At 36.1% G+C, this 26550-nt stretch overlaps 1 protein-coding gene across 1 annotated transcript in view; it reads left to right on the forward strand.

The window, feature by feature from the left end:
* The window catches only part of GUCA1C (guanylate cyclase activator 1C), a 30573-nt gene extending 4788 nt beyond the window's left edge, over nucleotides 1–25785 (forward strand). Inside the window, exons 2-4 of the mRNA XM_011382435.1 lie at nucleotides 14319–14468; nucleotides 18506–18593; nucleotides 25631–25785. Of these exons, the coding sequence (XP_011380737.1) occupies nucleotides 14319–14468; nucleotides 18506–18593; nucleotides 25631–25785 (393 nt within the window). The remainder of the gene's footprint in view (nucleotides 1–14318; nucleotides 14469–18505; nucleotides 18594–25630) is intronic.
* Nucleotides 25786–26550: the final 765 nt, after the last annotated feature.

Consider the following 26550-nt stretch of genomic DNA (forward strand, 5'->3'; position numbering starts at 1 on the left):
CAGGCCAGTTCATTTCTAAGAGACAGAGGACTCCTTTGCCAGCTGATTTTGGCTCAAGGATTCCCTTGCAGCTTTTCCAAACCATAGGTTTCAGGAGTGTCTAGGACATGTTTGTCCAATCTTCTCTCGCGCTCTTCTTCTCCTGGGTCAGACTAGCATGTCAGTCAGACATCTTTCCCGACATGCCCTGACTTCCATTTCCTTCCACACAGAATCTCTCCAAGTAAGATTCTTAAATTGGGATTAATAGGTCTAATAGTCTATGAATAAGAGTCATAGAAAAATAGCCCAGAAAAAAATGTAAGATTATAACAAAACAAACCAGAAAAATATCCCATCAGACACATTCCACAAGGGCCCAACGCAATAAATAGAAAAAGATCAATCTACAGCATGTGATGAGAAATTTTGTAACAACAGGAATAAAGAGAAAATCCTAAAATCTTCCAAAAAAAGGTCAAAATAGAAATCAAAATAACCTCGAGCTTCTAACAGGAGACTAGAAGTATAAGCAAATGGAGAAAAGCCTCCTAAATCCTGAAAGGAAAGTATCAACCAGGTGCTGCACTAAAAAGAGGGAATCTGTCAACAAAGAGGGACAGAGAGAGTCCAATGTAGGAAAACAGATATGGTCAATGTAGGATCACAGAGAAGGAAAGTCCAGACCAATAGCTATGCAGAAAGCCCCATGAGCTGCTGATCCACATGGGAAAGGAAGAAGGGGGGTTTGGGAGGAAAACCTGAAAAGATTACTGATGGATTATCTACTATATTTCAGGATTTCATTTGATCTTAGCCAAAAGGCCGAGAAGTGATATATATTTGAAGATTTCAAAAACTATTAATTGATATTTAACCAATCTGATGGCTAAGTACAGGAAAACTATTGAAATTTAAAATGAAGCAACTTAAAATTTTTTTATTATGAAAATTTACACATATACAAAAGTAGAGAATAATAACTCTTATTGACCCATCATCCATCTTCAACAATTATCAAAATTTTTTTACTTTTGTTTCATCTGTCTTCTTACATTTTTTCCTGTTTTTTAAAAAGAATAAAACAAACATTGTATGATCTTACCTGCAAATACTTCATTATTCATCTATAACAATAAGGACTCCTTTGAAATATAACTACTATGTCATTATCATACATAACAAAGGTGAAAATAACTACCTTTTTTCTTATTTTCAAAGTACAATTTCTCTTCTCATTTAAGTATAGTTAATACACAATATTATATTAGTTTCAGGTGTACAATATAGTGATTTGACATTTATATACCTTATAATGAATGTGGTCACCACAGTAAGTCTAGTAGTCATCTGTCACTGTGCAAACTTATTACAATATTATTGACCATATTCTACTTCAGAAAGTGACAATAATTCCTAATGGCATGTAGTACCCAGTCAGTCTATGGGCAAAATTTCCAGGTTGTTTCAAGCATACTTTTTTTGTTTTGTTTTGATTTGAGTTTAAATTCAAACAAGCTTCATAAATGGGTATCGGTGGTTATGACCCTTAAGTCTGTTTTATTTCTACAATAGTTTCCTAACTACCTTCTTCCCCCTATTTATATATCACTGATTGCTAAGGAAAGTGAATCATTGGTTCTATAGAATATCCTGTACTCTAGATTTAGTTGATTGCTTTCTTGTTGTGTCATTAACTTGCTTTCTATTCTTCATATTATCCACAAATTGGTTTTTAGGTATAGAAGCTCAAATACACTCAGATTCATTTGTTTGCCAAGAATACTTCATAAGCACATAATTACTGGTTGTCTCATTTTTCACAGATTGTCCATTAGGTTCAGGAGACATTAGCCTGATAACAAAGCAATTGTTAATTCTATGTGAAATAAGAAAGTCAATGATTTTGGTATACCAATAGGCTAAGCAGAGAACAAAATTTATCAGAGTCATTAAAATAAAACTCTTGAATTTTAGATTAACCCACAACTGTGGGAGTATTCAGGAAGAACAATGTCGTGCTAGTTCTCTGGCAGGGGCGGAGGGACCCCTGGTAACATTTGCTGATTTCCTTGGTAAAAATGTTCCCACTGTGGCCAATTTCAGGCTAGCAACCATTTAATACTTGGCTTGCAAAATTTCTGGAAATTTAACAATCAGCTTACACCAGCGGGTAGAATAGGCTCCAGCACACCACTGTGATGTGTATGATGGTCACAGAACTAAATATTTGCCATTTCCTGTAATAGGAAGTAAATAGATACTGTCTAAAATTGATAAATAAAGACATAAGCAAAATAAGCATTGCAATTACAAGCATGTAAATAAAGGCTAGAAAAAATAACCAAAAATTTCAAAGTTTTAAATTATAAGCCTTTAGTTTAATTGCAACTATATACATGTAGGATGTACATGATAAATGAAAACTGATTAAAAATTTTTTTTTATTATAACACAAAGAAGATGTGAAAAAAGATGATAACTAAAAATATTAGCAAATCTTTGTAGGTGAAGTCAGGGATAGAAACTGCTCTCCTCAAAATTAAGATCTGTGTCTGTGCAAGGGACAACACAGATTCCTTAGTTTTTACAACTTCATTGCCTCCATTATGGAAATCCTACTGACTTGACAGCTGAGGGCCTAAGCTAGCTCAAACTTAGTAGCAAGTAATCTCATCAAAACATGCAGTCTCCATTGGAAAGTACAGCACGACAAAAGTGTGTGGCTCTTGTGATCAGTATTAAACCTACATAGGATAAGATGGTGGGCCTTGAAGTTAGGTGGGTTCTAAGGACTGACCAGTGCCATCATCATGTTAATAGTTCCGTAACCACTCCCTCCATTGACATTTATGCCATTGATTTGCTAGGGAAAGTGAGTCATTACCTAATGAGGCTGCTGAAAAGCCGGTGAGCATTAGAGCTGGTTCTGGGCTACTAGACATACTCCGAAAATAAGAAACATTGTGGAAATTTAGGTAATTGCTGGCTATTGGTTCCTAAAAGGCAGTGAAAGTGGACAGGCATTGCACCGTTCTCATCTAAGCATCCAAATGCTTCTCCTGGAGATTGAAGCAAAAGGCCCATTTCCCTGGACTCTACTTCTTGGACGAAGCATGAACCTGTACTCTGGGCTCTATGTATATGGAGTACATGACATTGAACTGACTGGAGTCTAGTCAAAGCCCGGTGATGAAGGAAGTCCTAGCATGGCTATTTCTTTGCACTCCAGCCACACTGCTTTCTTCACATTAGATTTTCAGTTTGCCTTTCTTCATGCCTCCTTTCTTTTTTTTTTTTTTTTAAGTGCAAATAGTGCATGAATGCATCCTCATGAAACAATAATGCAGAAATAATGAAGAATTCACCAACCCCTTCAAATTCTACTTGCTTCTCCAGATCAGAAACCTCGCACAGTGGCATAAAGTTGATATTAAACAAGTATTTACTGAGTAATTAAATAAAATAACGAGAGAAGTGACAAATTTAGTACCCTCACTTTTACATATGCACTTTTCTTTCTATTCCTCTCTCCTTCTCTCCATTCCCCCACCACCTCCCATATTTATACCAAGGAGGGCCACTGCATTTTCTAAATTCGTACTTAGTGCCCAACTGGAGTGATTATCTTAAGGGACATTTTAAAATTTATCTTCTTCTTTTTTTTTTTTTTTTTACTTTTGTAGCTGGTAAGAATTTCAGTTCACATATTTAGGCATTGAAGAAATTTAACTTTAATTTTCCATAATGAAGTTAATTTGTTTCCAGTCCCCATTTTATGAAGGAGCATTCTCCCTCCACTTTCCAGATGCACCCTATGGGTGCATCTAAATTTCAAGGTATTAATAAAGATCAGAGAAGCATCTATTCACACTGGTATCTGCTGAGACAGCATCACTCCTCATCTCCTACTTCACTTAGAAGGCTGCCGTCTCTGCATGGCTAGGTCTGGATTCTTTTCTCCTAGGCACAGAAGACTCAGAGGCTAGCTCAGGATTGTTTGACCTGATACTACTTACAGCCTTTCCTCCCAAGCTATGTTAGGTTCAGGGGAACTTGGTGAGTTTCTGCCAAGTCAGTGCTTCTGCTCTTACACCTGCCCGCCCTACCTGGCGTTTTTATCACCCACCCCTCCAGCCACTCTTGACCTCACAAGACAAAGCCTTTTCCCTCCGCCTCCTCTCTATCTCCCGGTATCTTACCACTTTCTCTTCCTCCCCTATTCCACATCTCCCAAGCCTGTAGAATATTTATCTAGTTTGAGAGTAGCCAAGATAAACTAGAGAAATTGGCTCTAATTATGTATTCTCCCAAATCTTTTGTTTATGGCATAAATTTTATGCTCTGAATCCTAGATGTCTTAAACTATTGAAACTCAAGTGTTAAGAATGAACATTTGATTTCTGCTTTTCTGCCACAATGATTTATCTCTCAGGCAATGAATGTCTTTATTGAATATGGAAAGGCTAGATGATAGAGGGGATTACCAGGAGCAAAGTCATATCCCTAATACACCATGTTGTTATCCCACTGCACTTACAAATATTTATTGAGCACCTAGAGGCATGGTGGAAGGAAGGTAGGCACAAAAATGAATTGGTCCCTGTCCTCAAAGGAGTTTACGATCTAGTGGGGTGGCAAATGCATCCTCAAAAAATAAAAGGTCATAAATAATCAAAGAATTACAGGGCAAAGCATTGTACTAACTCCCTAGTTTCAAGGTTCCAAACAGGTCTCAGATGTTATAGGGATACTTTTAAATCTTGTCCAGTAATGTTACTGATGGCCCAGACTCTTCCTAACAGGCTAGATGGAAGGACCAGGGGACCTCTTCAATCCCATCCCAGAAGGGTGAGTATTGGTAGAAAAATCACATTCACATTTTGGAGGGGTGTGTGGATGGGAGTGAATAGGTAGGTAGAAGATGTCACTTTTTGTACCCCCAAAGAGTTTACAGTTTGCTTGAAGATAAAAGTTATGTCAAGATTAAATTCCCAAAGAATAAAATAAGCTATATGATATAACACACTATAGCAAGACTGTGCTATTCAAGGTATATTTACTGGGATCAGAAGATAAAACAACAACCCAGTTGTAGAGTTAGTGAATAAAGGCTTTCTGGAGATATTCATGAGGCATTGGGGATCTTGAATAAAGTGAAGAACTCGAATTATTACTAATAAAAGCTAACATTTACTGACTCTTTACTAGTCATTGTTTTAAGGACTTTATGATTATTATCTCACAGAATCCTCACAACAATAACATAAGAGTAGGTACTATTTTTTATCGTTCCCATTTTACAGATGAAGAAATGGAGGCACAGACAGGTTAACTAACTTACCTAAAACTACATAGCAGAATTGGAATGCTGGCAGTCTGGCTCCAAGGACTACGCTCTAAACTGCTATGGTGTTCCACCTTTTGCAAAGAAGTTGAGAATTTCAGCAACAACAACTATAACAACAAAAAAGCTCAAATTAAAGTATGAGATAGGAGAAAGGTTATGTGGGGACTTAGCTAAGGCAGAGGGTTACTGCTAGAACATAACTGGAGACCACACACTCCAGGCAGCTCACCTGTATCTTTTGCTCCATACAGATAACCAGCCTGTTGTTGAGATGGCATTTATTCTGAGAAATGAGGCATTTAGAGCACTGAGATGCTAGTTGTGACTTGCCTGGGGAATCTCAGAGCAGAAAGTCAGTGTTCAGTCCCTCTGGCTCCTGGTCAATGTTCCTGCTCCTGTAATGGGTGCGAAGGTAAATGTATCGCCCTCGGGGTCACATCTAGGCATCTGAGTTTTATCTAAACAGAATGCCATTGTCAACTCTTAAACTGGAGCAAAAGAATTATCATTTGTCAGATATGTACATGTGGGAAGGTGGGGATGAGGCCATTCCTAACGGGGAGAAATGGGGTAATAAATGCCTGATTGTTGGAGCAGAAGGCATGGAGGCGGTGTCAGGGGCAGTGGAGAATGGATCTAAAACACTTGTCAGAAGATTTGCCTCTTGTAAGACTCTTAGATCTCTGAATTTATAGCTTTGGAACTCATACCATAAAAGGTTTAAGGCAGAAAAACAGTTGTCAGAACTAGGATACATATATATAAACACTAGGATAAAGCAAAACAGCCAAAGCAAGTTCTCAGGTTATTTAAATTATCAGCCTCAGACAAATCCTGGGAATCAAGAGTGAAGGAATGGTGAGTGAATTCTTAGAAATATGGGTGATTAAGCTGTTACAGAAAGAAAAATGAGGATAAGTGGTAAGCTGTGGGATTTAATATGTGATGGCTACAATATATGTGATTAGTTTACTTATAAATATGTTCACAAATCAGATCTTAGCTTTAATGTATCAGAAGTTCTTGCTATTTTTATTTTTGTTTACTTACTTTTTATTAAATTTATTGGGGTGACATTGGCTAATAAAATTATATAGGTTTCAAGTATACAATTACCATATGACTCAGCAATCCCCCTTCTGGGTATCAACCCCCAAACTCGCTATTTTTAAATGAGCCCTTCAGTGAATCTCTCTATAACATGAATCACAGGCCATCATGGGGATCTTCCTGAGGAGGCACCTCAGGAAGAGTAAGATTTGCACAGCTTCTGTCCCAGCTCTGACCCTATTGCTGTGTGTAATCTTGGACAAGGCTCACAACATTTCTGTGTCAAAGCCTTCAGCTCTAAAACAGAGACAAGAAGTATCCTGCCTACATTTCACTGAGCTCATGTAAAATAATATAGGAGAAAATGTTAAAAAAAATGTGCAATACAGCCCATATAGGGATGTTATGTTTATCTGTAAAATGCAGATGACTCTGACCTCTGTCCCCACAGGTTTGATAACAGTAAAGATTAACTCTACTTTTTACCAAGCTCAAATTATATTTCCAAATGAAAGAGTGTGCCTACAGGGGCAGGAATTGCTTTCCCACTGTTTCTCATCTTTAATTGATCTGAGTGCCTTAGACATTCATTTGTACTGTTTGAGAAAATATTGGCCCCTTGCAATGGTTCCCCATCACAGAATAAAATTACTTAAATGTGAATCATCTTAGAGTTTTGACTATCATTTTAATCTAATCAGGACATCTGCATAGGAGCTTCAATTCTACTTGAAATTCAGAAGTGACCTTTGGTTATCTGGTTCTTTAGCTTCCCTTTGTGTAAGAGCCCTTAAAAATTGGAGCAGGCAACCTGGCTTTTAACTCGTGTCATAATTGCTGCTGCTCATTAACCCCCCTGGCTGCTCTGCAGTCTATACCACTGTACTGGGCTGTCCAGCCTACAAGGTGACCACAATTACTGCTGCTAGTCGTCAGACACATGTGCTGGAAACAAATGACCATCTCTTAGATTGTAAACCATTAGGCTGCAAACTCTTCAGGGTAAAGACCAAGACTCCTAACTTCACAAGCACATGCATAGAAGCTCTCAGAAAGCATTTGCCGGTGATAATAAAACATCTCATATTTGTTTAGCGCTTTATCATTTACAAAGCATTTCCATATATACCATTGATTATCAACACTTTTGCTGAGCCTCTGACGGAATTTTACCTGTTAAAAACATCAACTGTGCCTGCTGACATACATTTCAACTTAAGTTGTTGTAACTCATATATTTTAACAAAATCTGTTGGAATTGTACTTCTCTGTTCTGGCTACACATTAGAAAGACCTGTGGGTATTATTAAAAATACCGGTGGCTGGGACCCCACCTCAGTACAACTGAATCAGCAATGTTTTGTTTTGTTTGTTTTACGCTTCTATGTGGTTTAAACGTGCAGCTGGTATGAGCACTGCTGTTATGCCAGAGAGACCTCAAAGTGGCAGAAAACGACGTTATAGGCTCATTTATGCCACTGAAGAGCTGTGTACCATGGATACATATGAAAAGGGGATTCTGGGTTCAATACTATTAATTCAGAAGCAGTTCCTCTGAGTGTTCTTTTAGTTACAGTCATAGAAAAGAAACACGGACTCAAAGCAAGTAATACATGTTGTATTACTTGTATTATACATTCCACCATCTATTCTGCAAGTTTTGGCATCCTGTATTCATTTCTATTTATTAAAACAAGGATCCAGGCTCTTTCATAGGAAATAAAACACTCCTGGAGATGGGCTGACTAAGTTCAGTAAGGCTGGATTTTATCTTATCTTACAATAATCGTTTAGGGAAACAGGTGCTTATAACAGGAGACCCACGTTGGTTCCCTGAGGAAGTTCCTTGCAAAAGGCTGCCAATGCCATAGTCCCTGGTGGATCTTCCATAGTTAGCTCATTTAGAAGTGGTCAAGCTCAGACAATTATCTGGCTTCCCCAAATGCACATGAGACTGGCTCTTAATTCTCAGTGGGTTGGACTCCAACTGAACTGGCTGCATTCTGGGGTCAGATGGTCAGGGCTTCTAATATTCAGGAAATCTATTAATAGTCAAGAGCCTGTCTGGTAAATATTATGAGAAGCCCTATGTCCCAGAACCCTCAAATTTTCTACAGTCATAGTTAAGTCAAGAACAACCGTGTCTGATCTGCATAAAGATCACATTATAGAACCAATTTACCAAGCCAGCTGTATATTTCTCATCTGACAGAGGGGAGTGTTTCCTCAGGACGTTCCAGCAATTACACGGCCGATTGTCTGTGTCTTTTGTTAATATGTGTCTGGAGGTGACAATGGGCTAGGTCGTGTGAGCTGAATATAACGTTTTCCTCACATATTTTGAACATTCACAAAAGTATTTAAAAAGTATTCACATGTATTTGACATGATAGAGGTGACTCTGATATTGCCTACTTTCTTTGTAGTACTTAAAATGCAAATTACATTTAACTGACAATTGTTGATCAATCTTATAGTGTACTGATACCAGCTTTCCTTACTTCTTATCATCTGAGTAATGATTTTCAAGCAGACATTTCATTTCTTATGTTGCTACTGGCCCACCACAGTTGGTAAAATGTCAGCGAAAAGTGTCATGTGTAAAAAAATGAAAACATCTAAATGTCCTCGAGTTAAGGGCTGTGACAATTCTTGAATTTTTCACAGATAGTGATTCTGTGAAAAGTAGCAGAAAGTTAATTCGATGGAAGGAAATCGTTTGAATCCGGGACTATAGTTTGTTGGATTTTTGTTGGATTTGGATTATTTGTTTTCCTGAATAAGAGGGTATACTAGAACAAATGAGGTTCTATAACGAGGTATTGTAATAATCATTTTTATTTCCATGATCTTGGTGTTATGAGAACCCAGAATGATGTGCTTCTTGGTCAATACTGTGTAGGGCCTTGTTAGGGCTAAATGAGCTCATATGTGTAAACTACAATGCCTGACACTATATGTGTAGCAAGTATTCTATCAATACCAACAGCTGTCATTGTCATCATCATTATTATTATAATTATTACTTCTAATTTAAAATGAAGGACTGCTTCCAGAGCTGAAATTTTATAATTTGAATCAGTAAAATGAAAGCAAGTTCCCCTAATGACATTACCCAGTTTATAAACTTGTGGCTCCATTAGTGGGACAAAATCTCAAAGCAAATATCTCTGTTTCTCAGGATCACTCAGGCAAACAGAGAGAGAGTGATGGCAGGACCATTTTGAGCATACTGGATGATATCTACAGTGATATTTTAGCCAGGGATTTTACAAGGTGAGGAGAATAGAGGGATTTGTCAGGGCTGTAATGTCGGGCGAAGCCCTGAAGTGGAAGAAATGCTGATCCAAAGCAAGAACAACCGCACAGCAAAAGAAGGCTAGAGATTCCTAGCCAGAAGCATGCATGAAGACAAAAAACAGGATCAATGAAGGCAGGACCAATATATAAATTCTTCAGGTCCTGGAGGGGCAACTGAGTAAGTTTTCAGGGAAAACTATAAGTAGGGAAAGGTTGCTGTTTATGGGGTGCTGGAGGCTAAACCCATGGTCAGGGAGAGAGAGACTGAGAATTCCAAAATGGACAGAAGAAATGTTCATCAAAGACAGCGGGGAGCAGGAGAGGGCACAAGAAGAATGAACAACTTCTATCCTGCTGAGCCAGATGGCGATGTGGGCAGGGTGAGGGAGGGCCTGGAAGTGGTGGCCCCAGAAGCCCTCTGGGCTCACAAGTCTCCCTGAGGCTAAGCAGCTTAGAGCAGACAGGCCAGCTTAATTTGAGCAGCACCAGGTATGAAGGGAGCACAAGCTCCTAGGTGCAGTATCTCAGACACTCCTCATTACCTTACGCTATGCAACTGTGACATTGCCAAATAGTTCACATGTAGGAATCCAGAACAACATACAGCATCGAATATGTTCCATCTATTCGAGTCTACCAACACCTCCTCCAGAAAAAGAATTCAACTGTTAATCAGTTATGAGGGCAATATTTTGTGGTACAAAGAATAAAGGTCTTAGAGTAAGGCTGACAGTGTTTAAATCCTGGATTCTCCCACATTCTAGTTTTATTACTTTAACTAGTGTATTTAACTTCTCTGACAATCGTTTTTTTCTCTGTAAAATAATAATAATGCTACCTGTAAGGTTACTGTTAGAATTAAAGATAATGCATGAAAAGCGACTTGTGCAGTGCTTGGAACATGGTTTTTTTTTTTTTTTTTTTTTTTAATATATATAAATAGTAGTTCTTATACTTAGTAATAAATAATAAAATAAATATTTTCATATGAATATAAGCTTTATTGCCTGGAGACCACATATTCCACCTCTTTGTTGGAGAGAAGTACATAGGATCTTGCTTTTCTTATTTTTTTATTATATTAGATTTCTAAGGTTCTCTCTTTAGTGGTAGAAAGAGAAGCACCCATATATGTATATTTTCTTTATAGATGTAAAAAGCATGCTTTACAGTTTTCATACATTTTAGAGACCATGAGAAAGCTTAAATTTGAAGTCTCCATACGTTGTTTTTTCTCTCTCTTGTTCTAACCACACTCCCTACAAAATGATTTATAACATATTAATGAAGCCAAACTCTCTTAGGAGCCCAAGGAACCATCATGATTCCACATCTTGACCCCCATTTAACTCTTCCCTATAAGTCACTCTATCCTCAGAATAGGATGTAAACATGTTGAGATTAAAATTATTTTTGTATACATGCTCCCAAACTCTTCTTTCCTGAGGCTCACTAGAATGCCTTTGTGTGCACTCAATTTGCACCCTTTCCTAAACTTCTAAGGAGGATTCTGCTATTGCCAAATTAATATTTCAGGATTTTGTGATGCAGAATTATGAGAAAAATTGGTGGAGTAAGAGGGTGAAGTGTTCTCGTGCTAGAGCTGGCAGTGAAGAAACTGGCAATGGAGATTGCTGAAGATTGAGCAGCAGAGTGTATATGAAAGAGCAGATGGGAGAGGAAGGGCATGTTATAAAGAAATCCATAAATTTTGTGTAACTCGTCTTTATTCCAGAAATGAAAGTAAAGGCTTGCTGTTATTTTGAAATTAATTTTTGATTGTTGGACTGTATTCCTGTGAAAATGCCATTATTCTGAGACTGAACCATGTGGGTCATAATTTTTCTAATTAGTCTTATAAGGGTACATAAATTCTTGTAAAAATAAGTCATAATTCAATGACCACTTGGAGAGATGGCTAGATGATTATATTGCCTACAAAGAAAGACATGGAGAAGAAAAACAGCTTCAGTCCGTGGTTCCCAAATTTTGGGATACATAAGACTTACCTGCTGAGCATTTAAAAAGTAGTTTTGATGCTATTGTTTTGGATTGGGGTCTAGAAATCTGCATATTTTGTTGTTCCCACATGATTCTGATGCAGGGAGTTTATGAACTCTAGCCTGGTTCAAGGCCAATGGGTGTCTGACATCTCCAGACAGTCCTGTGTGCACAGGAACTCCTGTAGCTCAGCTACAAAACTCTGAACCTGGTGTTCCTTCGGCTCTCCCCAAAGATTTTGGAAATTTTCTATTGCATTTTTTCTAGTCATATTTTCAGGGACATCTCCTCATCATCTCTGTGACTCTTATTCCCTACTCCCATCCTTGAAATCTATAGATTAATTGAAGACATGTTTTTTGTTTTTTGTTTTTCTGATTTGCTGCATAAGCATTTACCTAAAACCTTCTCCGACACTAACACAAGCTATTTAATTACCTTTACTGGGGTCAGCTCACCAACGCAAATTTCTACAAAATCTTAACGGAAAGAGAATTGGAAGGAAAAGTTGGTCGTGGATTGTAAGAAGTAATTTGCTTGGATACATAACAAAATGTTGAAAACAGAAAATATTTTGCTTAAGGGAGCTTTTGAAGAGGCTGCGCTTGTCTAAGTAGAAAAGTTTTCTCGCCTACAGTCAACTTGGCCATAGATTAACCAGGCCGTTCATTTTAAAACCACGCAATGAAAATACTAACGCTCATCTCCAGGTAGGGTTTTCCCAGAGCTTTCAGAGCCTGGATTGGAAGTTGTTAGGATCACCCATCCACTGTGCCTAATTGTAAAGTACCAAATATTTTAAAGGAAACATTGTTCAATCTAGCCTGTTGTCATTTATCATGCAGGTGACACAGAAAATTGTGATCACTGAAGCGGGACTCATAAAGTGAAACAAACCATCACAAAATATCAGGTTTTTATGTGAACACTGGAGAATCAACTTTATAACAAGCCAGCTTAGTCTTTGCCAGGAGGATGCTTCTCTGACCTTTTAGTGAACAGGCTTAGTAATTACTCAGGTAACAGTTGTATTGATTGGTCAGCCCTAGAGATACAAGAGGAAGACCTAGGAGCAGATGTGTCCCTGGTTGGATACTGTCCACCCAGGTTATATCTTATACACCTGCCAGTCCTGTTTCTGAAAAATAGTGGTCATGTCTTGTCATATCTGGAGATATAATATCTTGATGTCATCTTAAATAAATTTCAACTCTGTGATAACATATTTCCCTTATCCCTGATAGGGATTAATAAGATGGTATTAATGAGCAATGGGAAAGGCAGATGGAGTAAAAGTAAAAATCACTATACATTTTATATACTTGAGCAAACTTCCTTTAGAAGACTCATTCATTCAGACTCCCATCTGTTAGCAGAAGTCTTATCTCATAAGAAGTATTAAAGTTGTTGATGGGGTAGAGATGCCTAAATTATAAAATGTAAAAACTCTAATGCTCAAATTAATTTTTAAATGTGAATTTTAAAAAGTGAAATAATTTTTAAATATATATTCTATACTATAGAGGTGAAACATCCACAACGCAGCAAATTAATAAATGTAATACATTTTGAAGACAAAGTTATAGATAGTGATTAACACATTGGCTTTCAATATCGGAGGTGTTGTAGTCATCTTTAAAAAAAAGAGGCATTGACCAGCCAAACAGGCTTTGTTTCACATCCAGAACCACTGGTGATTTCTCAGTTGTTTTTCTCATAGACTTGGTGGAACTAGACATAAATGCTTGAGACTCAAGGCAAACACATGTCATTTCATAGAGCAATAAGTCTAAAGCCCTTTATTTCCAAAAGAAAAAGGTAATTTGTGTCATATCTTATTTTGTAATTAGGATTAGACATCCTAAATATTCCAAAGAGAATGCAGCTGAAAGCATGTCTTGGGCTGGATATACTACCATCGGTATCTGGACTCATGGGAAAAGTCACACAACTATCTTAAGATAGTTGAGCATCTGGCTGAACACAGTTTAAAGTGTATGATTATCAAGAATGACACAGACGGTTTCTGTTTCAAATGAGAATGCTCTACCAATTTAAAACAGAATGAGAACTACCTAAGCATGTAACCCTTTTCTAAAACTGACTAATAAGACAAAATCTTTATAGAAGAGGTTCACAAATATTGATTCATGCTGAAAATTATGCACTTAAAAGGAATCCTGGAATTTAACAGTCCAAAAAGATCAACCAGTTTATCTCAAAAGGAGTACAGAATTAAACTATTTGATATGTTTTCCTTCTATTAAAAATTAGTACCCGGTCTTCTCCATGAGTGGATGGCAAAACCTGAAAATATTGAGGAGAAGACAACCACTGTAGGGTGTTCAGTGGTGAGGACTCAGCCTTCCATCATGGCATTTCAGAAACTTTTTTTTTTTTTTTGCCATAGTAAGTAGATATTTTCTCTAAAAAGCACTTACCTATATATTTAAAGTTACTTGTTTCTATACATATTACCAATGTGTTTGTTTGTTTTTTTAATGAAGCCCTAGGGAAAAGTTCTATGCTAAAATCTTGTGGATTGTATTAAATTTACCAAAGGTTCTACTCATAAACAATGAGTAAAACAATTGTTTTTCTTAATTACTTATTTCTCTTTCCACCTTGCTTTCCGTAGGATGGATTTATTGACTTTTTAGAGTTTATTGCTGCTGTAAATCTAGTTGTACGGGGAAAAATGGAGCAAAAATTAAAGTGGTATTTTAAGCTGTATGATGCTGATGGAAATGGTTCTATAGACGAAAAGGAACTACTGAACATCTTCATGGTAAGTGAAGTCATAAAATGTCCTCTATAGGACATTATATAGTTAATTCAATTCTCCTTCCTTATAGAGCTGGTGACAGCTATGTGGTTGACTATTTTGGGGACATAAATTTGGAATTGTGGAAACAATATAAATTTCACTCTTATTGGTTACTGAGGGTACAAATGCAAATCGACGTTTTTTTGTTGATGCAGTCCACTCTGAAGTTTACAAATTTAGCAGGTATTGTGATAAAAAAAATGAAATAAACACGATGTTCTAAATCTTTTTTCTCTGCCTCAGTGAGCAACGAAAATACAGGATAGTTTATATAACAAGAGACGTGGACTAAGAATAAAGGTACCTGATGACTATTCTTTCTGGAAGCCTGACTAAAGTATTTCTGATAGCTCGGGGGTCTCAGAATCTGTCTATCTCTAAAGTTTAATATCTGCCAATGGAGTAGAGATAGTTATTATCATTATATGAGATAAAATTAATTTCAGAGTAAAAGATGATTAAGTGGGACACTATACCTAAATGAAGATATGAAGTAAAATAAACATTATAAATGCAATACGTTGAACTTGTAACAGAATCAGAGTTAGAATCAGATGTCTTAGAAATGATCTGGTCTGAATTCTTTCACTTAGAAATGAAGAAGCTGAGTTACAAACATAATACATAGTAGAAATATTAGCAAAAATACAAGAAAAAATAAATGGGTAGAACCACACTTATAATGAAATGCCTCAACAAATGGACAAAACTGTTAAAATTAAAACTATTTAGCAAATGTAGTGTTATCAACATATGGAAAGAATTCAAAAGTATGATAATACTAATATTGCTTCCCTTTAATCTTACATAGATCATTCACCAAAAAAAGTACTAAGAAGCACTTTGTAGTCAAACTTTATAAGCATTAAATTCAAAATTTGTGCATCCATACTACAGGTTGCAACACAAAATTGGGAATCTAGAATATTCTGTAGAGAGTGCTTAACCTCATGTAAATTTGAAAATATCTTTTAAAATAAATATGTTCAAATTTATTTTTAAAACATCAAATGTGTAATACAGTATGTAAATATTAAGGGATGCCTCTGAAGCAATATCAGAGCAGAGGTTCTTATCCTGGGATCTGTAGGTCTATGGCCTTTAGGAATTCTAGAGGCCTTTGAAATTGAGGGCAAAATTTTGCCTGTGTGTTATCCATTTTTGGGAGTAGAGAGAGGTTCATCAGACTCTCAAAAGAATTAGGAAGAGCAAAAGGATAAAAGTGATTTTGTCTAAATATTATGGGAAAATGTACACAGATTTTCATTAGTTAAAAATGTTTAACTTAGTGAGTCAAGGAAAGAGATATTAAGTAGCTAATTTAGTTTTTCCTTAAAGTGTTTAGAAAGAGGATAAAAAGGAAATAAGGAAACTGAAATAATAAAAGGGCAGAGCAGAAATTATTGGATAATTGGATGCTGTTTTTCATCAATTAAATTAATAAAGATTAAGAACAATAAGATATTTCTGGCAAGGGCACTTTAAGGAGAGCCACATTACACACTGTGGAGAAAGTATAAATGTATACAACATTCTTGGAAATTTAGTAGTCTGCATCAAGAAACTAAAATTTTATCTTTATTTTAAAGTCAATATTATTTATTTTAGTTCAGGAAGAACAAATATTAATGTTATTAAGATAGAAATTCTACGATTTACATCACAAACTCACTTAAGACAGTAAAAATAAAAAGCAAACTAAAAACGAAAATTTTAAATAAATTAATGCAATGGAATATATAATTTTAAAAAAATTAGTGATCTACAAACATACTTTCTATATTATGGCAAGTGAAAGAGAAACAGCAGGGTAAAGAATAACACATATTATATAATGTAAGTTCTCTCAACACATGGTAACGGAATGTTAAAACAGAATTCAGCCCAGGTATTAAGAGATCTGAAGTAAGTACTAGATTATAGACAGAATTTAGAAAGGAAGTAGTTATATCTTAATCTCACTTCAAGGGTATAAAATGGTCAAGAGGAGGGTTTTTGAGAAGGATTATAGGAAAAGATTTCTTGGGTAAGAGTCCTCAAGTCAATAGTGTGGGGATTTAGGGAGACCACTGGGATGTGGATGTACTCTACAGTTTGGGAAACACAGTTTGGGGAGAAATCTGAAGCAGTAGAGGGATAAAGTTTAAGAAGTATCTGCATTCCTAAAATTTGTTGGGATGAAGGAAGCTTGGGTTTTTCAGTGGATCACATAAGGGCCACTGTGAGAAGAAGCTGTCATAGAGTCATCTTGGATCTTGTCCAAGCTGAACTACTTGGAGAAGTAAAGGAACCTTAGAAGAAGAAAGCTGAAGATGGAGCTAGAGAATGGTTCTCAACCAGGAGCAATTTTGTTCTCCTCTTCCCCCTGGGGACACTTGACAATGTCCGGGAAGTTGGGGAGGATGTGGTGCTAGCACTATCTGCTGTTTAGAGACTAGGGTTGCTGCTAAACATTCAACAGTGCACGGGATAATTCTAAACAAGAAAGAATTGTATGATCCAAAATGTCAATTGTGAGAAACCCAAATATGGAGCCTCAAAGGATAAGGCGAAATCAAAATGCATGATTTATGTTTAGAGAATTGCAGGAGAGAGAGTCTCAATAATGAAAAGGAGATGGGGCGGGGGGTGCTGTCCTCAGAAAAAGAGTGGACTTTAAGCATCTGCCATCCAGAGAGCCATGAAACTTGATAACCACGACAGTATCTGCCAAGTCAGAGCTCTCTTGCTTCCCTTTTCTCTCCTACCCCTTCCTGCTCCCACTTAGAAAGTGGTCAGAGAAGGTCTTAGCAAAATTCAGGAGAAAGAGCATATGATAAATGAGGAAGGAAACAAGGAAACAAACCTCACCTCCTTGCCCATCTCCCCACCATGCTTCTCCTATAAGAAGAAGCAGGAAGACATAGGACACACTGACAACATCCTCCAAAAATATTACCCCTTTTTAAGCCTCATCAACTTTTTACTCAATCCTTCACTCATACTTATATTACCAGGAGATGGCTAATGGACAAATCCTAGAAATTTCATAATTGTTTATTATGACTTATACATACAGTCTAGTATCACTTTAGAATGTGAGAATACTAGCTGGCTAGCCAAATTTTCTAGGCTTTGGGGCCTCTGCCAAGACATTGAGAAACTCTAACATTTTCATCTAATAAATGTAATGGATTCAGAATTAGTAATGCTTGGGAAGCAGCAATAGAGATAGTCATATTTAAGATCATGCCCTCTAATTGAAATATGTTGCCAGCAGTTTTTCTAAAGATTCTTTGATATTCAATCAAGATAGATATATTCAAATTCCCAGGTGACTAATTCTTTCTCTGTGTCTCTTTCATTTTATTGTTAAGTTTCTATGTCAAATATGGGTCATTTAATTTAATCACAGGGCGGAGGGAAGACAGTAGTGAAATCTTCCCTCTAGAAAATCTGAAAATGTAATTTTCCCTGGGTCACCTGACAGCTTATACAATGAAAAGATGCCAGCAGGGTGTGAGAGAAGTTCGATGTCTTTCCGAGGCATACATTCTTGTCTTTCTAGCAGATCATTCTGCAAAAGGGTAAAAAGAACCAGAGGTGCCCATGTCAGAACCCAGAGAGAAAGCATTGGTTGCTTACAGAACGTAGTTTTTAATTCATCCATAAGATCAAAGATAATTGGTCTAAAATTGAAAACATTGTCTGTTTTGAGTCTGAAATTCTTATGACAGTGACCACTACCACTGTTTGTCCAGCGGGCTCTTAGTATCTTCTGTGACCTAATATGTTGAATGGATTAAACCTCAGACTGTATTCAGTTAATTTAATTTCCAAGCCCCATTACTCAGAACTGACATACAATCTTTTTATTTATTTTTTTACAACTATAACATGTTGGATAGCAAAACTGACATGAACACATCACAAAATTCTGTCACATTGGGGTAGAAATGTCACAAAAATGTATTTACTTGCAGCAAAATTGAACTCTCTGATTTAATTTCTCTTTGCAGACTGTACAAACTCTCAATGGCCAGCAAACTCTGAGTCCTGAAGAATTCACCAGCTTGGTGTTTCATAAGATTGATATAAACCATGATGGTAAGGCAGCTACTCTCCTCAGGCTCACTTTTCTTACAAACTAGATGGTAGTTGTGGTGGGGGGAGTGCCATTTAGATAAAAGCATGAAATTTCAACTGAACCCTAGCTGTGGCATCATTTCAGCTTCATAGTTTCACCAGCTCAGTGTTTTCCAGTTAATGCCACGCAATTGAGTAAATATTCATTGACCATGTTTATATTCAACACATGATGCTTGCACTTTGAGATATATGAGGAAGAGTAAAGGGAGATAACAGAAAAAGGAAAGTAAGAGAAGCTGAGATGAAGGATCCTCTGCCGTTTGCTCTGGGACATTTTATGGTTATTATTTCCTTTCTACTAGAGGTTTCTCATCAACTTATGAATAACCGTTGGTTTTCCCTAGTGAAGAAATCCTTCCTTCAATTATGCTATCTTCTCCTATCAGATTTTTTTCTTTCCCTTTGATTACACAATTCTGGAAAGTGTTGTCCATACTTGTCTCCATTTCTGCTCTTTCTACCTTTTCTACATTTTTACTCTTTCTGCTCATTTCTTTGTTTTTCCTTTCTACCCTAAAATCTGGTTTCCTCTCCGGATCAAAGAAAGTGTGCTTCTTCTTCAAAGATGGAGTGGAAAGGGAAAACACAGATATTTCAAAAAAGGGGGAGTATTTATACCAATGGCTTTAATCTCAGTAAACTGGTAGGTGAGCATATTGATTTGAGACTGAGGCAGCATATCTAGGAATGGTTCTTGAAAAATTGAAAGTTTGGAATTGTGTAAAAAGTTTGGAATTGTGTAATATTAATAAGAGATTTTTGAAAAAGAATGGATATGAGGCATTGGGACTCCAACTATGGAGTCATCATTCCACGGTAACTTTTACCACAGAATCTACCTGCCTACAATGAGTCACTTCTTATAGTGAACACTAGAGAGCAATAGAGACCTAAGTTGAGTGTGGCAGTTTGCACTAGTTGAAAGCGGAGGCTCAGTCTGGCATGATGGGATGACAAGGAGGCTGGGAGAGAGGTCAAATTAAATCGCCATTATGAACGAGCCAACTAACTGGACGAGAGTATAAGTTTTAGAAAAGCAACTTTACCAATATCAAAGCCATTTGGTGTAATCACTCATGTTTGGGTCTATGTGGATCAAAATTAAAATAAGTCAGTTTATGTGGAAGCTTGCAAAGAACAGGTTCAGACTAACCAGTGTTGATAAGGAAGACAAGTTAAGCCAGAAAAGGTCCAGAAAAATGGAGAATAGAAGGTTTATGAGTCTAATGAAACCTTAATTAGAGTCTGATGATCCAGTGAATGTTGAAACCAAAGATAAAGGTCGCAACACACCAAGATGCAACCAAAAATGGCAATCATCAAACAGGAAAAATGCTGTAAGTTTTCTTCCACTTCGTTTCAATTTTTAATCTTAGAGATGCTGCAGGAGTAAAGTAGAAAGAATAAACCAACTCAGCCCAGGGGGCTGAAATCATTGATCAAAAGATGAGTATTCTGGAAATAGATGGGACATCACAAATGTTTAAGACTTAGTATACAGTGAATTTCAAACAGGCAGGTCAAGTATGCTTTAAAATATCTATAGATCCTGCTTCTGGTGCTGAGAATAGGGGAATAAAAAAGGCGACCTTTCATGGAGAAGTATGAGGATTGTGCTATCTTTAAAAAGAGGCTTAGTTTCTATTAGTTTAAGGGGACAGACAATGTGTCCCAGAAAGCAAGAAAATAATTCAGGACACTTTGTTTACTATTTAAGCAGATTCCTTAAGAACACAACATAAGCAACCAAAGGGGAATATGGTTGGAAGAGGCCTAGAAATAGAAACAGCTGGGTTGAAAATGGATATAGATCTGGGGGAGTGAGGTGTTGTGCTCAGGTGATCACTGCGGTGACCTGCAGTTAGGAAAATAGGCTCTTTGACCTAGAAGAATATGTCTAAAGAGAGAAAATGCATTATGTTTTCTGGAATAGCTTATAGAACTAATCACACAAATTATTTCCTCTGATAAAACTTGTATTTAAAGATATATATATATATATATATATATATATATATATATATATATATATATACACACATATATAAAAAAATCTCACTGATTTTACAAAATGAACATATCAAATAAACTAGCTGCATTTTGAAATAACAATAAACCACTGTTTCTTGGAAAATGCATATGCAGAGCTAAAACATAGAATTTGCTTTTATATGGAAATTATTGCAGGTTGATATACCATCTCGTCAAGAGACAGTTGAGTCATTCCATGTAGAAGGTAGAAGGTAGAAATTTGTAAAGGGGGTCAAATATATGGTGACAGAAGGAAACTGACTTTGGGTGGTAAATGCAGAATGCAATATACAGTATAATACAATGATGTATTATAGAATTGTACACTTGAAATTTATATAATCTTATTAACCAACATTACCCCAATAAATTTAATAAAATTTTAAAAAGAGGAGATACTAAATTTGTACTGTTGGACAAAGATAACTCAGTGCACCAGAGGACAAGAAAGAGAAAGTAATGAAGACGTAGAAGGTTGATATTTGCATAAGTGTAAAAGGATTTTGCCAGTATTTGACAGAGGAGAATAAAGTATTTCATTCACATATAAAGAGAAAGCACCACAGAGGAGAATATCTCTTCTTATTTGTATAAGCCTAAGTATATAGACCTCATATATGATTTTAAAATTTTTATTATCATTGTTATCAAAACATCAGTGTTCGTAGAAATTAAATATGCCAGAATCATGTTGACTATGTGCCAACATATATAATTTTTGATTTCTCAAAATGAAAAGCAAACACATCATTGGTATCTGATAATCCAGTGAATATTGAAACCAAAGATAAAGAAGATCACAACACACTGAGATATAACCAAGAAAACTTCAGGAACATATGTGAAAACCCCAATTTGACTGCATTTTGTTTTTTGCAAAACAATGGCCAACATCAAATCTAATGGTGCAAAAAAATACACAACTGCTATGAAGTCTTCTGTACATAATTATCATGGTAGCTAGCAAATCAAAGTTAGATTAATAGAAAAAGAGATATAGAATTAATAATTAGAAAATAAAAAGATGAAGAGCTATAAGCTCTATGAGGACAAGAACTATTTCTATTTTACGTACTTTGGTATTTCCTGTGCTCTCATCCTTCCTGGCACATAGTAGGTACTCTATAAATAATTGTAATGAATGAATGTCTGATAAGATGTCATATGGAAAGCAAAGGAAGAAATAAAGAAGAAAAAAGCACGGTATTCAATACTACTGGTAGGAAGAAAGACATCTAGGAGACTATTTCGGAAACTAACATATGTATGCATATGCATTGTAAATTTCATAAAAATATAAACATGGACTGATTAGCAATGGAAAGTGAAACTGAGAGTCCAGAAAGAGATTAAAGGGGGATTCTTTTTTTCATGACATCTTTCTATAGTTGAATTATACCCTGAGCATATATTATTGTTATAATTCAACAAGTTAGTTTTATTCTTATATTATGCATGAAAGCATCCAGGAAGGAGAGCTGGAAGAGAAGCACAAAGACAGAAAATTGAAGCTCAACATTCAATATTATTGAAGAATGAAAACAGAGAGGACAGCGAGACAAGTCAGGATAATTGATTGAGCATGGAATTCAGCAGACTTCCTACGGACAGAATAGCTATTCACATTCCACTATGAGATGCTCAGGAGTCGTTCTTGACATGATTTAGGAAGATTTATAGATGCCGTTCACAACATTAAGTGCCGAAAGTGCCCAGGCAAGTTTAACATAGTGCCAAATAGCATGGAGACGAAGAAGACTTAAGTGGCTCATAATGATAAATCACAAAAGTGGAAAGAGACAAGAGGCCAAAGGGGAAATGAAAGAGGATGTTTATTGAGCAGATATTTAGAATGAAAGAAAACAGAGACAAAACATAAAAGAAGACACTGAGTGAATAACCAGAAAGAAGTATTTTAGACTGGAACATTCCGGAAAGCCACAAAAGCCACAGTGAACCAAACTGGGAAACTGGGAACTATCAGGAGATAAGAAGGAATCGAGTTTCCACATATAAGAAAAGAAACTGCTGCACTTAAAACTGCTATAAAATGCTGCTAAACGCCTCTAGTGCCACCTTGCTAAGGAATACAAATTTGTCTCCTTGAAAATCTTCTTCAGCATCCTCCTTTGAAAATCTGGTCATTCTCGTCTCCTGAGACCCTCATTCCCATCTTTGCTAATTTCCCAGTCTTGCCACAATATTTCATAAAATTCTTATTTAAAAGAATTAGAAAGAATTGGAAAATATTTTTTTCTTTACACAGGCTGGTTTCTTTAAAAAAAAAAAAAAAAAAAAAAAAAAAACTATAGAGCGAATATGCTAATGTGGGCATACACAGTAAAATTTGGCTTTTTGGTTTTTTTTGAGGGAAGTAAGGAGTGGTGATTTTTTGTTTTGTTATAAAAGATACTTAAGATGTTAAGGAGAAGAAATCATGATTCAGGAATATCAACAAGATAGCCAGATTGCAAAAACAGGATTAAAAAAAAATTCATGGATAGCTGTCCATGAAACTGCTGAAATTGGTGGTGAGTGATGGAAGAACACCCGTAACTCTGACCTCCAGGAGTAGAGAACGTGTCTACCAACACAACAAACAATGCTAAATACTATTGGTAAATTATGTGTATCTGTATATTTCAACATATAAAAAATAAAATTGTGTAATTTCTGAATTATGCCCTACAAAAATCGAAATGTGTCTTTAAATATAAAACAAAATAATGAAAACCCAAAAATCATTTCACGTCCTCTGAGTCCCGTGATCTGCAGCTCAATCACCGGCTCTGGCTCTTTGCTCGTAGAATTTTTTCATGGAAAACTTTTGGCTCTGCACAGGTGATCCTTTCTAGGGAGATTCAGAAACCAACTTTTTAATTTCTTTGAGCCTGAATCCACAGGCCAATTGAAAAGAATTAGGAAGCAATGTTTAAGAATATCAGATAAAGGAAAGCGATTCACTTGTCTGTGTTTTCTCAGCACCTCCCACATTCACAGCCCTGTAGTCAGCTGTACCCGCGGTAGCAGTGTGGTGAAGAAAATGGCAATTACACTAGGGTTTAATAAATCTTTGATAAATAAGTGAATAAATGCTAAGTGCTACAGGGAAGAGAGTGAGGAAAATTTCAAAATAAATACTTTAGACATAAATAATAAACATTGTAAGTTACTATAGGTAAAATTTGGCTTAATTTGGAAAAGAGAAAAAATTTTATGGCAAGTGGTTAGGTACCATGAAAAAATTAAATTAAAAATTATGTGTAGTTCGAGGTATTTTGAAGAAAGTGAAAAAACAACAGTGAAGATTCTCATCTTTTAAACTGAGAAGAGCATAGATCTTATCGTAAGAAAAAGAATTGTTGACTGCGAGGTAATGGATGTTAACTAAACTTATCGTGGTAATGTTTCATACAGATATATATCAAATCATTATGTTCTATGCCTTAAACTTATAATAAATGTTATATGTCAATTATAACTCAATTAAAAATATTTCCCTCCTTTCTCTCTTTTCCACGTCAGTAAACTGCATTGCTTTTCCATCAACATGGCAACTATACCCAGCGCCTGCAGATACAGCTTCTTTCACGGCCAGCAGCAATAATGGAGAAGTGTTACAACTTAGTGGTCAAAACCAACTTCAGATCTCCCAACTCCACTTCTACTTCTCTTTCAGTCATTCTGAGCCCCTAGAAATTTGAAAAATCTTTTGGGTTGAAAATTTAGCAGCTGTGATTTCCCTTTGCAAAGAACAATTATCTTTTTGTTATTTATGGTCCCCCTGCCCCACTATATCTGTGTCTGTGTGACCCGTACACATGCTTACCACTCCTTTTCATTTTCAGTTTTCTGTATATCACTTTGGTTTTTCCATAGTTGTAGAATTGCATTTTTCCTGGGAGACATAGGGAATTCTATTCCTACCTGCTATTAGTTGGGTGTTTTGCACAGATTTCTTTAACACAAAAACATAAGGAGTAAAGATTACTCTAAAAACTGTATTTTAGTATTTTGCCAGTGAAAGCAATATGCTTATTTATATTTGAATCACTATGGTGGCATTTTAGACATTTGTCTTTATCCATTAAAAAGTACAAGTACAAGTACAAGTTATGCTGTACAAGTACAGTATAACACTTGATTTCAGTTTCTGCCCTAGGTGCACATTCTCTAGTTCCTGAATGTACTTGACTTGTCTTTGGCCTTCCACCCAGCCACAAACCCTAATCAGTACAATCTCTTTCAGATCAGCAATTGCATCTGTACCCCTCAACTTGAATACACTGATAATTACAATACAAATTATTTAAGTCAACAGAGAACCCCACTCCATGCACCGTACCCACCAATGTTAAAAAGTTGCTTTGTAGGATAAAAGTAGTGGAAAAACATGGCAGCCAGTATACATAGGTATAAGGTGTTTTATAGCACTGGACTGGCCAGCATAGTCTTAAGGCTTAAGACAAAGTGATAAAATTAGGAATCAAAAATCAGAAAAAGAGAGGAGAACTAATGACCATTAATTATATGTGGAATGAATAAATGTTTAATCTTCTTCACAGCTTTGGACAGTCTGGAATTTTTTCCTCAGGGAGAAGAATATTAAAAACAGCCTTGCAAGCAATCATTTTCCTCCTGATCTTAAAAAAGCGGCCATCTTTACACTCCTCTGATTTGGTTATATCTTTAAGATCAAAAGTCAAATAATCCATACTGTGTAGATATGTGAATGTATATGTGAACCCAGGTGCATTACCTGACATTCTCAACTCAACATAAAAAATAAATTGTATTCATCATCTTTATTTTCACTAGCAACCCTAACATTTAATGCTTTTCTATTTGAATCATGAATATTCAAAGAGTCTGGTTGAAATGAAAGAATATCAGAATATATTATATATGCCGGTGAGTGGTATGAACAAAGCCTCTCAGTTAATTGTTCATTTATTATTTTCTAGGAGAATTGACTTTAGAAGAATTTATCGATGGCACGAAAAAAGATCAGGATCTTCTGAAGATTGTTTCCAAGAGCTTTGACTTTTCCAGTGTACTGAAACTGATTCGCAATGGGAAGCAGCCAGACACAGGAGGCGGCTTCCTCCAAATCACCTGACAAGGCTGCTCTAGGGAAGGTGAAAATGAAGTGGCTTTGAGAATGCTTTTTCCAGTTTTTAGTTGAGAAGAAATTAAATTTTCCCCATGTACACACTATTGATTTCAGGTTTTTATTAAAATTGGTATCAGTTTATGAATACATCACTCAGCTTAAGTTCCACAGAGACTTCCATAAAGATACAAAACAGAAGCTTTGTTGCTTTTCTGTTTACGCATTAGTGCTCTCTGTGCAGATTAGAACATGGTGATTAAACTGAAGGACTGTCTGCACATCTATCAGTTCAAAATAGAGCTCACACGTATGTTTCCTTGCAGACCTAAATTAGTCTGCATCTTGAAATAGAATTAGATTATTTGGGCAACTTTCCCCACAGTTTAGCATTCTTAGATGAAACATGAATTCAGTAAATGTATTTACTGTATTTTGACTCTTGTTGCATCTATATATTATAAATGATTGAGTTCTGGTCTATTGAGAAACTTTTCTTCTACCATTCTTTCTTATTTCTTTCCCCAAATGCTATCTTGAATCAGTAATAATGTTCTGTTCCAAAGGCAAAGTCTTAAGCTATGGAGTAAAAGAAGAAAATTCCAGGCCGGGCAATGAGAATGCTTCTATCTGATTTGTTATAAATCTGGGTCCAGTTGTGAATGAAAATGCAATGCATCATGTGCAATTATTATGCCAGTTGGAGGTTTGATCAGAACAGCAGACAGCCAGGCTATGCAACAACAAGCACTTGACATTTTAAACGGTCCTGAC

Source organism: Pteropus vampyrus, unplaced genomic scaffold, assembly GCF_000151845.1.
Source record: "Pteropus vampyrus isolate Shadow unplaced genomic scaffold, Pvam_2.0 Scaffold1, whole genome shotgun sequence".
NCBI lineage: Eukaryota > Metazoa > Chordata > Mammalia > Chiroptera > Pteropodidae > Pteropus > Pteropus vampyrus.